The sequence below is a fragment of the Paramormyrops kingsleyae genome, chromosome 18 (genome assembly GCF_048594095.1).
Source record: "Paramormyrops kingsleyae isolate MSU_618 chromosome 18, PKINGS_0.4, whole genome shotgun sequence".
Lineage (NCBI taxonomy): Eukaryota > Metazoa > Chordata > Actinopteri > Osteoglossiformes > Mormyridae > Paramormyrops > Paramormyrops kingsleyae.
In genome coordinates, this window is record NC_132814.1 from 26,209,258 (window position 1) to 26,221,857 (window position 12,600).

Below are 12,600 nucleotides of genomic sequence, written 5' to 3' on the forward strand. Positions count from 1 at the left end.
CCCTGCAAGTCTGAGGCAGGGGTGCCGTCCACTGAGCCATAACATGCAGTAATGTAAACACTAAATCACGATATAATTAGAGGCTGACTGCAACAAAACCCCAGCAAACATACTATACTGTGCTCTCAGAACCAAGACTGAGAAGCACTGATCCATGAAACCTTAAATGGATCACTTCCATCTACCAAGCTCACACTGAACAACTTTTCCTAGAAATGTTTTTAAATACCACCAACTTTATAGAAGCATAACTCCGCCATAATATTCTGGAGGTCTTTACCTAATGTTATAGTGTTTTTAGAGACAACTAATCAATCCTTGGTCTTCTACAGAGTTCTGATTGAGTACCTCCATATTAAGATATAACAGGGCCATGCCTGGCCCCGATATCCTTTCGCTTGCTATTTAAGGTTCTTTAGGTATTGAGGTTCTACAGGTTCTTTAGGTATTGAGTTGTATACTAGTTGCCCTGAATTAAATTCCATAACTATTTCAGCGAATAAGTGTGAATATCTGACTTAATGAACAGATTCAGGTAAAATTAGATGTACATTAGGAAGCGTTTGTGCTGTTGTGTACATATTTCACTTTCATTCAGAGACGTATTTCTATTTGACAATTCAGAAACTGCTATAAAGTACAGTACAGCACGTGACACTAAAAGTAACCCTGGAAAATCAATAAAATCAAATTAGTAAAACCATTCTCTGGCAGTATTCTAAAAGAAAACCAAATTACAGAATGACAGAACTAGCTACGCAGAAACATTAGAAACATACGGTGTGATCACAGTAATGTAGATCTTTTTTTAATAATAATTATAATTATTTCAAACAGAAGTAGTGTGAAGTTTGTCTTGGAAAAATAAAACTGTCAGATAACTGCTATTTTGAAATCTAGTACAATTAAAACCTACAATATAAAAACTGCATATGCAATGGAATTTCCAACCATCACTTTCTCTTCTGCAACTTACTCCATTTAAGAATCATTGGCAGGGAAACGATTCACATTTTATCCAAGACTTGAATCAATGAATGATGAACGAATTAAGTAAGTAAGTAAAAAAGTAAGTAATACATCTTCTGGTTTGACAATGAAATCACATGCGAAAAACTGACGGGCAGCTACAGTCTGGTGCAGACTCACAGTCTCACCTTCGACATGAGGCAACAGAGGATGGATCTTTCTCGCTGTTCTCTTGAGCCAATCCAGAGCAGTATAATTCACACCTTGACAACTGAACAGCTCAGTATCACTGGTTTTATCTATAACTGCAAGCTTCTGAAAACCGAATGGAGCCTGAGGCCCTCAATCATCCTTCTTTTTACTGTTGAGTTGATCTCCTGTGGGACATAAGGCCAGGCCTCCCGGCTTAAGCTTGTACTTCACAGTTTTACAAGCTCCTGTCTGACTTCATAAGTGTCAAATCTCACCCCCAGGATGTAGTTCTTACATGTCACTCTTACGGGAAGAGGGTTGCCAGCACCAGTAACAGTGATGGCAAAGCAGCAAGCAGACAATTAATAATGCACTTACATTGTCATGGGCTTTTGCAGCAGGCAAGACATGGCGATGCCCAAAAACCCAGCATATTCCAAAAACAGCTGTGATTTTCAATTCATATAACCACCCCACAAACACAAATTCATCATATTTGGGAGCCCACAAAGCATTTGAGCATGTTGTACTTCCATAAAAACCTCCAAATAATGTATCGTTGTGCATACTCTAAAGTTTCCTTGTGTCATTATGGGCAGCCTAAAAAAATCAGAGCAATGCTCACAGGTGTTAGTGCACTAAGGACTTAATGATTACAATGGACTGTAACAGATTTCTCTGTAGATGTCCTGATGTTGTTCATAGAGGCCACCCCTCAATGTACACTCAAAAAAATGTAATGAAATCAACTATTAACACAACAGATACCTCAGAAAGAAATAATCCTTTTAAGTGCTCAATGTAACTCATTGTCAGCTTTCCATTTTGACGAAACACTGTCACTGGAGGTTACATTGAAATTCAGTAAACAGATCACTTCTTACCTTCAACACAGTGCTCTACATCTTCCAAGTTGCGTAGGGTAATCCTCATCAGGCTGGAGTTAAGCATCAGTTCATTCTTGTGAGCCGGCAACATGGGCCCAGGTGCCAGGTTGACAAAAAAGATACGAGTGTCGCCCGTGGCCACCTGGTTGTCACAGATCTCTGGGTCTCCAAAGCCACCGATCATCACCTTGTTGCCACCATCCAGTAGGACCTCACCATTCACCTTGGACTTGCCCTTCAAATAGCGCCACACTCTGACCTTCCCGGGGAGAGACACAAAAAGCAGTAAACCGGCAGCAATTCCACATGAGCTCAGGTAGAATGTACCCCAGGGGGGTGTTCCTCAAAGCAGGATTTCTTGCTTAGCTGGATAACTTGTTGGATTTAAGGTAGTCTGGGTTAAATTGCCTTTACCTTTGTCCACTTACATGTAGCTCAGACTACCTTAAATCCAACAAGTTATCCAGCTAAGCAAGAAATCCCACTTTGAGGAACACCCCCCAGGTCCAAATAACTCGATAACAATGTTTATTTAATGCCATTCAGTTATAAACAGGGACTTAAAATAGCTCAATTTTATGTTTGAAACAATTAATAACATTGTAATTTTTATAAAGACAAAAGAAGTTTGTTTCCCCTGAACAACCTAAACTAAATAATCAAAAATTATCATTGTTCAACACAGCCATAGTTTAAAAAAAAACAGGGAAATCCTATAATTTTTTACTAACTGAACAAAACTTCAGTAGTTCCAGCACTTACAGCACAAGTGATTTAGATCAAATTAAAGTGTGAAAATGCAGCACTAATTCACCAACACTTACACACAGACTAATTACTAAAATAACTAATCAAGCCCAAGTTTTTATTGCTTTTGATATTTTAACCTGTGCGAGCAAGCACTAGTTTCTACAGTAAACTAGGCTGAGAGTTAAATTAACTATGGATGGAATGCTGGTTAAGTCTGACAGTGGCTGCGGCCTTAGAAATGTCACCATACCTTTAATTAAATATGTATTTCTGAACACACACACACAATATCAGAATACCTTACCTCTTGAATTTAACATGATAAATGTTTTATACATGTTGGAAAGCATTTTGCATCAAGTAATATGCTGTCTGTTGTAAAAAAAAATAATGAAAGGCACAAACTATGTGTATCCATCCATTTCTCACAGCCAGTTATTCAATGCGGAGCTGTATTCTGGTATCCCAGGAAACAAAGGCCAAGTCAGTTATCGCAGGGTGAAAACCAAAGGCCGCTTAGAAATACTGAGCCACCAAACTAGCAAGTCTTCAGACCATGGGAGGATAAAACAACCACAACCAAAGGTGTGAGTTCTCAGTGCTGAAACTGAGCCACCGTGGCACCCCATCCTTTCATTGAGTGTGAAAGATATTTTAATAGTCTGTTGAAACAGAACTTTGAGATGCAATGTTGTGCACTTCATTTTTTCAGGTTAATAGGCAGAATATTTTGAGACCACAAGATTTAAGATACATTAGTGTCCCGGAAACAGAGATGAGGAAGAGGACTGAGCCCACAGAGAACTGAAATGCTGGCAACAGAGGAACATCAATATTGCTTATAATATAAAATGCAGTACAATCAATCTTATCCTTTTTCATTTCCTGAGACTGCAGGAATGGAAATGATCTTGATTTAGGTTGATTTTGAAATTGATCAGTTGACAATTTAGAATCTTAATGGTAAAAATGTCTGCGTGAGAGAGGCAGGGTGTAATGAAAATAATGGTAAAACCAATATTTAGATTACACAGACATAAATTACCCAGATACTCAATGGATTCAAGAAAAGCAAACCCAGAGTCCCTACAGCTTTAAAACAGCTGCCACAAAATGCAACTTTTACGTTCATGATGTTTTTGCCCACTTTTCGATTCTACACTGCACATAGATATATTTAAGTAGAGTATGTCCATCGCAAGCACAAAAAAATAATAACAATGAACAATTATATTTTGCATATCACTCAAGTACAAAGTTTTAAACACTTTGGACAAAACAAGTTTAAGTTTAAATATAACATTAAAAAAGAACATCAAATATAAATGAGCAGTTACAGTTATCCATCCATTTTCTGTACCCACTTGTCCTATGAAGGGTGAAGGGTTCAAATACAAATATGTGTAAATTGCCCCTTTTGAATTCTAATAATTTTATGTCCTTGGTTATGTCCTATGTTCTTATCTGCATTCAGTGCATTTTTGCTATAGGTTACATTACCTAGAAGTTCCACAAAGATATCTTTTTATACCTAAAATGTCACTGTGTAAGAGAAATTACATTTTTCAGAAATTTCAGTTATGTTGTCAACTCTGCGTGACTCTGCCCTAAAAGAGGATATCAGCTAATTAAACAGTCAGTTCATTATAGATCACCCCAAGTCTTAGGGTTAGAAGCTGGTACTGGTATAATTTACTAGTGAGATTCGGATATTTTAGCCTGTATAACATACGGGGAATTAAACAGGTAAACGTTAAATCGTACGTGAAATCTAAGGCGCACCTTGTCTTACACCTATTCGTTGAAGAGGCACCAAATCACGGACTCCATCGCCAAGTGAAAACAGCTAATAGATCTTAGCTGGTTACAGTTTCTGTTCTTTCCTATTGACTGTTCTCACGTTTGTTTGTTTTTTTACAATGAACACGCTGCGTTAAAAACATATTTATCAATTAACAGTAAAACGTCAGTCGTTATGCCACTTCATTTATTTAAATATAAGCGAACAAATAAATAAGCTCGTTATTATCTTGCGGTACCCGAAATTGCTAATGCAAGAAAGACTGTATTCCCACAGGTGTCAGGTCAGTTAGTATTAATTGTCTTACTATCCAGCTTTTTGAGCGAGTGAAGAATAAAAATATTGTTTTGTAATCATTTTATGCGGCACAAAATTCATAAAAGTTATTTGAATCATACTTAAAAATCACCAACTAATCAGAAGATTAAATAAACCGCCTATAGAATAATATAATAATTCTGGATACACGACCATTAAAAACTAGAATGACAGGAATCGGTCATAGGTGTTGCGGATTTAGATGAATTTCGACATGATGCGGGGTCTGAAACTGAATTATTTACAGACCCTTTCTCTCGGGAATCTTACCTTGCATGAGTAGGTTTTGTGAACTGGGTCCATGTTCATAATTTCTTCCACAGTCCCGGTTAAAACTATGTTCGCCTCTTCTTCCCTTTTCTCTAGTTCTTTCTCCAAGCAACTTCCATGACAGTAGTGCCGATTAAAAACAATAACTATAATCATCGCCCAGCCGTATAAGTTAACAGTCCGGTTCCGATTTGTACCCATGACCACAAAAAGACTACGTACAAGAACAACCGGGTAACCAGTAACACTTCTCCGTGCCGCTTTTCCCCAGGTTTAAAAAGCCCCGTTGGGAAAAAAAAACACCACAAATAAATTGCTCTATACAATAGATTACAGTTTAGTTTCACTTCAGTGCAAACCTCCAAACCTCCTTAAAGCAGCTAAATGTAATGCATTGACTGAAGACTTTTTCCGAAGCCGGCTGAAAAGAACAAGCGAATTCCTTCCCCAAGGAATGCGCAACACTGTCCCCTACTCGGTCAGCTCTTTCACTGGAATGGCGCTACTGATTTGCATGTAATCTGAATTGCTGATAAGATTGATTTTAGGAGGAGAGCGAGTCTTTCATTTTCTAAAGTGGCGTAAAACGCCACCCTACGGTGCCGAGACCAAACCGCACCTGTTTTAAAACGGGGTTTATTTGCTGTTACACTGTGCAGCAAATAGAACCGAGAAACAACCTAGAAGACTAATCAATGAGTAAAATCCGCTATGTTAACTATGAACAGTAGACCACTGGCGTATATATTCTCCCTCTGGCGAAGATTATGTTTATATTTACAGAGCACGAATTTAGTAATAATTATGCACTTGATCTTCTTTGGTTTCCTGTGGTCATCCTCCATAAACGTTTCCTGGTGTCCGTTCAGTGAAAGCTGTTTGCAACAGAGGCAGGGCGTAGATTTCCTCGGTTGTAACGCTATAATTTCATGCGTCTTCATCTATTCCTGTAAAATGACAGGGTTTGTAATGCACTCGAGGGCGTAGGAGAGTTTGATATTGGAAGGGGACTCAGTTTAATAATACAAACTGCAAAGGTCTGTTTTTCTTTGGAGGCGGGGGGAGCAATGAAGCCAAATTAAATATTGGGGGATACACGTTCGCCCGTCCCCACCGGTTCCCACGCTCCTGGATGCAAACGGGTTACTTGTAAATCTTCTCATACTGTACCATTACAACCATAATGCTTATGTTGATGTAATTAAAATGCAAATACCTTAAGAGTTTAGTTACTGTATTTATCATCTTTATATTATTGTGCCATTTTTCCGACAATAGTATTTTGTTATTATATATTTTGAGGTATTATAGTTGTTAACTCCAGTATATTTAATTCAATTCAGTTTATTTTTATATAGCGCCTTTCACAACAGAGTCGTCCCAAAGGGCTTTACATGGATGTGTTGTGATACATAAAACATCATTAGAGAGAGATACAGAATGGGGAAAAGGAAGGAAAGAAATTAAATAAAGAAAGCCAGAAGACAACGGAGGAGAGGAACCGAAATCTCCGAAGTACCTCTGGGGGTCCAAGGTCAACTGGCTGCCCCCCCCCCCCGGGGCATACTAACATTACCAAAAACAGAAAAGAGTGAACATGTTTGCAAAAGGGAGGTATAAGATGTGATTAGGAATGAAGACAAAGTCCATCAATGAGTCCGTTACCCACATTGGCCTGTGCAGGGTGGCCAAAGTCCATCAATGAGTCCGTTACCCACATTGGCCTGTGCAGGGTGGCCAAAGTCCATCAATGAGTCCGTTACCCACATTGGCCTGTGCAGGGTGACCAAAGTCCATCAATGAGTCCGTTACCCACATTGGCCTGTGCAGGGTGACCAAAGTCCATCAATGAGTCCGTTACCCACATTGGCCTGTGCAGGGTGGCCAAAGTCCATCAATGAGTCCGTTACCCACATTGGCCTGTGCAGGGTGGCCAAAGTCCATCAATGAGTCCGTTACCCACATTGGCCTGTGCAGGGTGGCCAAAGTCCATCAATAAGCCTTTTCTCCGTGCTGGGCTGTCGGGTGACACTGAAGACTGCGCCCACGATGATACAGATGAAACGATGAAACATTTAATGAGCAATTATATATGTTTAATGATCAATCATGTGTGTGATATTATATCTGTGGTTTTACAGACTGAAAATAAAGTCTCGCAGAACTTCAGAGTTGTTCATCGAAAAAGCTATATTAGAAAGGTACACATTTGTAAGAAATAAGTGTGAAACAGAGACCAAATACAGTAATACATTATAATAAATTTAAACTTATTGTATATTCATTACTTTAATTGAATGTAGTGGTTATCTGCATAGATAGTTAAGTTGTCCTCCAACATTTAGCGAAGCATTTTGACCAAAGGTTTTTTGATATTATAAAAACTTGAATGGTGTCCAGCATGATTTCACACAAAATATCGACATGATGAGTTTTCAATAGACTAGGAGGCAACTTGAACAAATTGAAATATACCTCAAACATATATAAAACGATATAAAATATACCTCAAACATAGACGTTTTGGATCAAGCAGGCATTAATTAAAGTTTATAACACCAGCACCATTGTCTTCTATAAGAATATGCTCTGGATGCTAAAATGATTAGCTGACAGAGAGCAGTACTAATACTTGGTTCAGTGCACCCAGAATGCTGTTTCTGAATATGGCTGTTTCATTAAGGGATTTAGGATGAGAGAATGGAATTTAGGGACATAGCAAGACAGGACTTGTACTAACAGCATCGCTTCTCAGCTTCTTACACAGGAAGGTCACTCTTCCCAGTGAATGTGTATCTCTAGGTGGTTTGGTGTCATTATGTGTTTGCACTGTGTGTGTGTGTGTGTGTGTGTGTGTGTGTGTGTGTGTGTCTTATGATTTCTGCTCCAATCGATACATTGCCTCTCTGAATTCTGGGGGTGTTACATTGGAATTTGAGTCACTGTGACAGAAGAAGAAATGTGTACTTTTGTCACTGGGGCTGCGCCCTAGTAATTGTACCTTTTAAGGTAGAGAAATGGACTCTGAGGAACATCCAAAAGTACAAACAGCATTAATGTACCATCAATGGTACAGGCATGTTCCCCAGAGTCCATTTCTGTACCTTAAAACATACAATTACCTTCAGCTAAGGGTAAAATTGACAGACCCTTGAGTGTACAGCCCCAGTGACAAGCAAAGGTACAAATCTGTACCCTTTTTTTTGAGAATGCAAAAATAATGACTATTTTAAATAGTTGCTCATATTTATAAGGGGCCAAGCACTGAAGGTGAGTAGGCAGCTATTGCAGTCGTTAGAATTTTTCACTATTATGATGATTATACTTTCTGCCATGGGAGCCTATGGCAGCCCATACAACCAATTAGTCCTTTTTTTGAATTTTGGCACAAATTTGGGGTATATCCACCCATTCCTCTAAGCGCCACCATCAGGCCAAATTTCAAGACATGTTTTTGCTTATAACTTTTGAACCATTTTGACCATGTTTGTGATCTTTGGTTCTTCTGAATCATTGGGTCATCCTGATTCGATTGTACCCATGGCTATTAATTTCTGCTACATTGGATTTTCTGCCATTTTGATTTTTTTTGAAAACGTACTTTTGCTAATTCCTCTCAATGTGTTGATCCAATCACCACCAAATTTAGTGGCATCATTCGCAAAGGATTGGGAACAAAAGTGATACAAAGAATTATGCTACATCAAATGCTATGGTCGATGCTGTCCAATAAATTTGTTGACAAAGTCACCAAACAGGAAATGAGGCCTTATCTCAGCAATACTTTGATATATGAAAACCAAATTATGCAGTTATGCAGAAGCTCAATAAAAATGGGGTCATCCTACCACTAGAAGGCTCTACAATGAGTAAATTACATTTTGGCTAATATCCAACCCGTCATTCCATTCTCGCTGCCTACGCTCTACCCTGTTGCCAATGGTCCCCTCCTTCCCTGAAGAGGCTCCTGATCTCTGCCAAGTACCTGCTGAATATCAGGGGGTATTCAGTAAGTATTGGGCATCCTCCCTCCCTCCTCACCGCCTTTACTCCCTCTCTCTGCACCAGAAAGGACTGCCATGGAGGAATATATAAGGCAGGCATTAGTCGCAGGAATTATACAGATGTCCTTGTCTCAGCGTTTTTTTTTTTTAGCAGAAAGATGGCTCGCATGGCCCTTGTATAGACTACAGAGGCTTAAATGAAATCACCGTCAAGAACCATTACCCCCTACCATTGTTATCGTCCATCCTGGACCAATTACAGGGTGCGCAGATCTTCACAAAGCTGGACCTAAGGAACGCCTATCACCTAATCAGGATCCAGGAGGGTGACGAGTGGAAGATTTATGAGTATCTTGTAGTGCCATTTGGTCTTACCAATGCCCCTGCCATTTTTCACTGGTCTTACCAATGCCCCTGCCATTTTTCACTGGTCTTACCAATGCCCCTGCCATTTTTCACTGGTCTTACCAATGCCCCTGCCATTTTTCACTGGTCTTACCAAGGTGAAGACAGTCAGCCAGTGGCTGCAACCTCGCCAGCGGAAGGATCTGCAGCAGTTTCTGGGGTTCGCCAACTTCTGTTGATGTTTTTCCCCAGGGGTACAGTATGGTTGCTGCTCCATTCACTGCAGTCACCTCTTCCTAGGTTCCGTTTCATTGGACCCCCGAGGCCCAGGACACTTTCCTCTCTGTGCCTATTTTACAGTTACCTGACCCCTCAAGGCAGTTTATTGTTAAGGTCCATGCCTCTGGTACGGGGGTAGGGGCCATTTTATCTCAATGGTCAGCAGAGGATGACAAACACAAACAATTATTTCTCTAAATCTTTACTCAATTATAACTTGTACCCTTTAGACATTTTGTCCTTAAACTGTACATTGTTGCTTCACTTTGCTTAAAAAGGCTCCACACTGCCATGCGACCAGAAACTGATGAATGAGACATTTTGGAATTGACTTCAACATTATTTATTTATTAGGCCAATCCGTTCAATATTGACTCCAGGCGGCCAACTAGCTAGAAGACATACTGGAAGAATGATGTCTTCTGGTTCTTCAGGCTTCCGACAGGCATGTTCACTGAAGTTATGCTTGAGTCTATCCATCTTGTCTCTGGTAGTCCTCTTTCTTCGATTTTCCAAGCAATATCATCTTTTCAAGTGCACTGAATAAGATCAACTTTACTCTGGTCATTTGGGATAATTCAGGCTGAATTTAAACAACATTCCATTTCGTTGTTTTCCTCTGTTATCCATGTTTTTCCAAGTCTTCACCAATGCTTAAGTTAAATGGTGTGAATACTAAATTCTGACCACTTGTGATTTTTTCCTGTAAGAGATATGTAAATATCATTCTGGAACCACTCTCACAGCTACACAACTGTCCTCCAAATAACTTTGCCAGCAGTAACTAAATTTTAAAATCTTATACAATCGCAAGGGATTTTGATAATAATTCTAATAATATTTTGGGGCTTTCTGGGAAGAAACACCAAGCCATTGCCATTGATCTTTCTGACACAGCCGTACTCTTCATTTCAAACATTCACATTTATTTTGTAATCCCACAGTGAAGATATGAAACACAAAGGCATTCTATAGTTCTTGTTCAGCAGGGGAGAATGAAGGCTCTCCGCTCTTACGCGCAATACAGAGAGCAGAGGAGAATTGTAAACACGCAACAGTGTAGAGACAACAATTACAAGCTATTGTGTAAATAAGATAAATAACATAAGGCTATTTAGTTTGCTTAATAAAAGGACAATGTATAGACCTGTTCTTTAGGAAAGGTAATCTTAAATGTTGTGATCTGGTGCTATATATATAAAATAAAATTAAATAAAATTAACTTGACCTTCAAGGGGGGGCCGGGACGCCCCCCTAATATAATGGTAGGGGAAACACTGACATACATTTCCTCAGGTGCTGGGCAAACGCACCATTGTAACAGCAATCCACTGTAGATCATGCACCGATGCCTTTTAAAGGTGAGCTGATGCCCTAATCCGATTGGTTCATTGCATGTTACTCCCAAAACACGCCTCTGAATAATTAAGAGTGTTAGGACAACCTTTTTGCGCCTTGCACTAGTGCAAAGACTGTTTTTTTCCGCCATCAAAATAGCGAAATGGATTTGGACATGCCCATAAATATTAGTTGTGCTTTGCACTTTATGCTTTGTGTTAGATAATCAAAATAGAGCCTCAAGTCCTCAAAGGTAGATAAGACCATAACCATATGCCCCTTGACTCAGCACAGGAAACACATACCTTTGTCTGATTCTGGTTTTCACTTCAAAGCAAATTTCATTGCCTCCCACAAAGTATTTAACGGAATGAAATCTGGAAGGACCTTAAAATACAGCTGTTGTTCCTTGGGATCAAGAGGAGCCAGGGGAGGTGCTTTAGACAGCTCACAAGGATTGTGAGGGAGGTATTCTGGGATCATCCTGTGGGTGAAGGTCCAGATGTGACCCAGTACAATTTGGATGGATTAGAACTTTCTGCTGGCTTGGAAATGCCAGGAAAAATGGTTGGAAGATGATTGTATAGTTGGAAAGACAAATGATATGATAAAGCTACTATACTATACAGCTGTGTCGATCACCCTATATGCTGCTTGGTAATGAATAAAAAAATGACCATTTTTGAAATCCAGCCCCTTCTTTCCTCAAACACTTTTCCACTGACTTAGAAGTGCTGCCAATTGTTACAGTCAGTCAATGCTCCATTCTGTGGTTCTTCAGAAGGACACCTCCAATCATTCAGGATCATTTTTATCTTCCACAAAACTGTATTGCACGTGTATAAGGTGTTTTGAAAGTGATTAGATTTGAAAATAAAGCTTTATATTCAAGTTAGAACTTCTTAGTGCTTTTTCATTTTAGGGAATCCATAGCTGGCATTTTCAGGTGGAGCAATGCTGATGCCCAACTTACAGCTGGTTTCTTGAAAGCTTAACTTCAAGCGGCGGCCTGTTCAGAATTAGTTTTGCCTAGTAAAGCAGAATTTGCCTGTTGGCAGCAGGCTTTCAAGCTTATCCTTCACAGGGAGATTTATATTGCCTTGATATTTTCTGCAGATAAGTCTCAATACATTTCTTCATTGCCCACTGTTGGCTGCATCTTCTGCATGTCTTGCCAAGCTGTCCACAGACCCTGCTTACAGGAACTTGCTTCCATGTACACGAGGCCACAAGCAAGAAAAATGGAAAGAAAACATAATAAATCTACCTTGTTGTCTATCTACTTTCTTACAGTTTCCCTAAGTGTTTATCTGTTTGGTCCTGTTCGGATGCTGCATATGTTAAGGCCCAGCAGAAGACCTGCAGTAACACCCGGTTCTGTTCCTCACATGCATGGAATGTTCTGTCATTTCTCACCTTTGGCTGAAATACATTCTCTTGTCCACCT

The 12,600-nt window shown here is 39.5% G+C and overlaps 1 protein-coding gene and 1 long non-coding RNA gene across 8 annotated transcripts in view; both read right to left on the bottom strand.

Annotated features, from left to right (window-relative positions):
- LOC111835489 (agrin-like) overlaps window positions 1-5,697 on the bottom strand; it is a 146,647-nt gene extending 140,950 nt beyond the window's left edge. For 6 of the 7 annotated variants that reach the window (XM_072702438.1, XM_072702437.1, XM_072702436.1 and 3 more), the window contains exons 1-2: window positions 5,188-5,697; window positions 2,046-2,307 (exon numbers count right to left, since the gene is read on the bottom strand). In XM_072702438.1, the coding sequence (XP_072558539.1) occupies window positions 2,046-2,307; window positions 5,188-5,388 (463 nt within the window). In that variant the 5' untranslated portion in view covers window positions 5,389-5,697. The remainder of the gene's footprint in view (window positions 1-2,045; window positions 2,308-5,187) is intronic. The other variant, XM_072702441.1, reaches the window with a different exon arrangement.
- Window positions 5,698-10,142: 4,445 nt separating this feature from the next.
- On the bottom strand, window positions 10,143-12,600 carry LOC140579550 (uncharacterized). Its single transcript, XR_011983525.1, has 2 exons — window positions 12,570-12,600; window positions 10,143-12,362 (listed from the first exon to the last, which is right to left on the bottom strand). It is a non-coding gene; the product is annotated as an uncharacterized lncRNA (long non-coding RNA).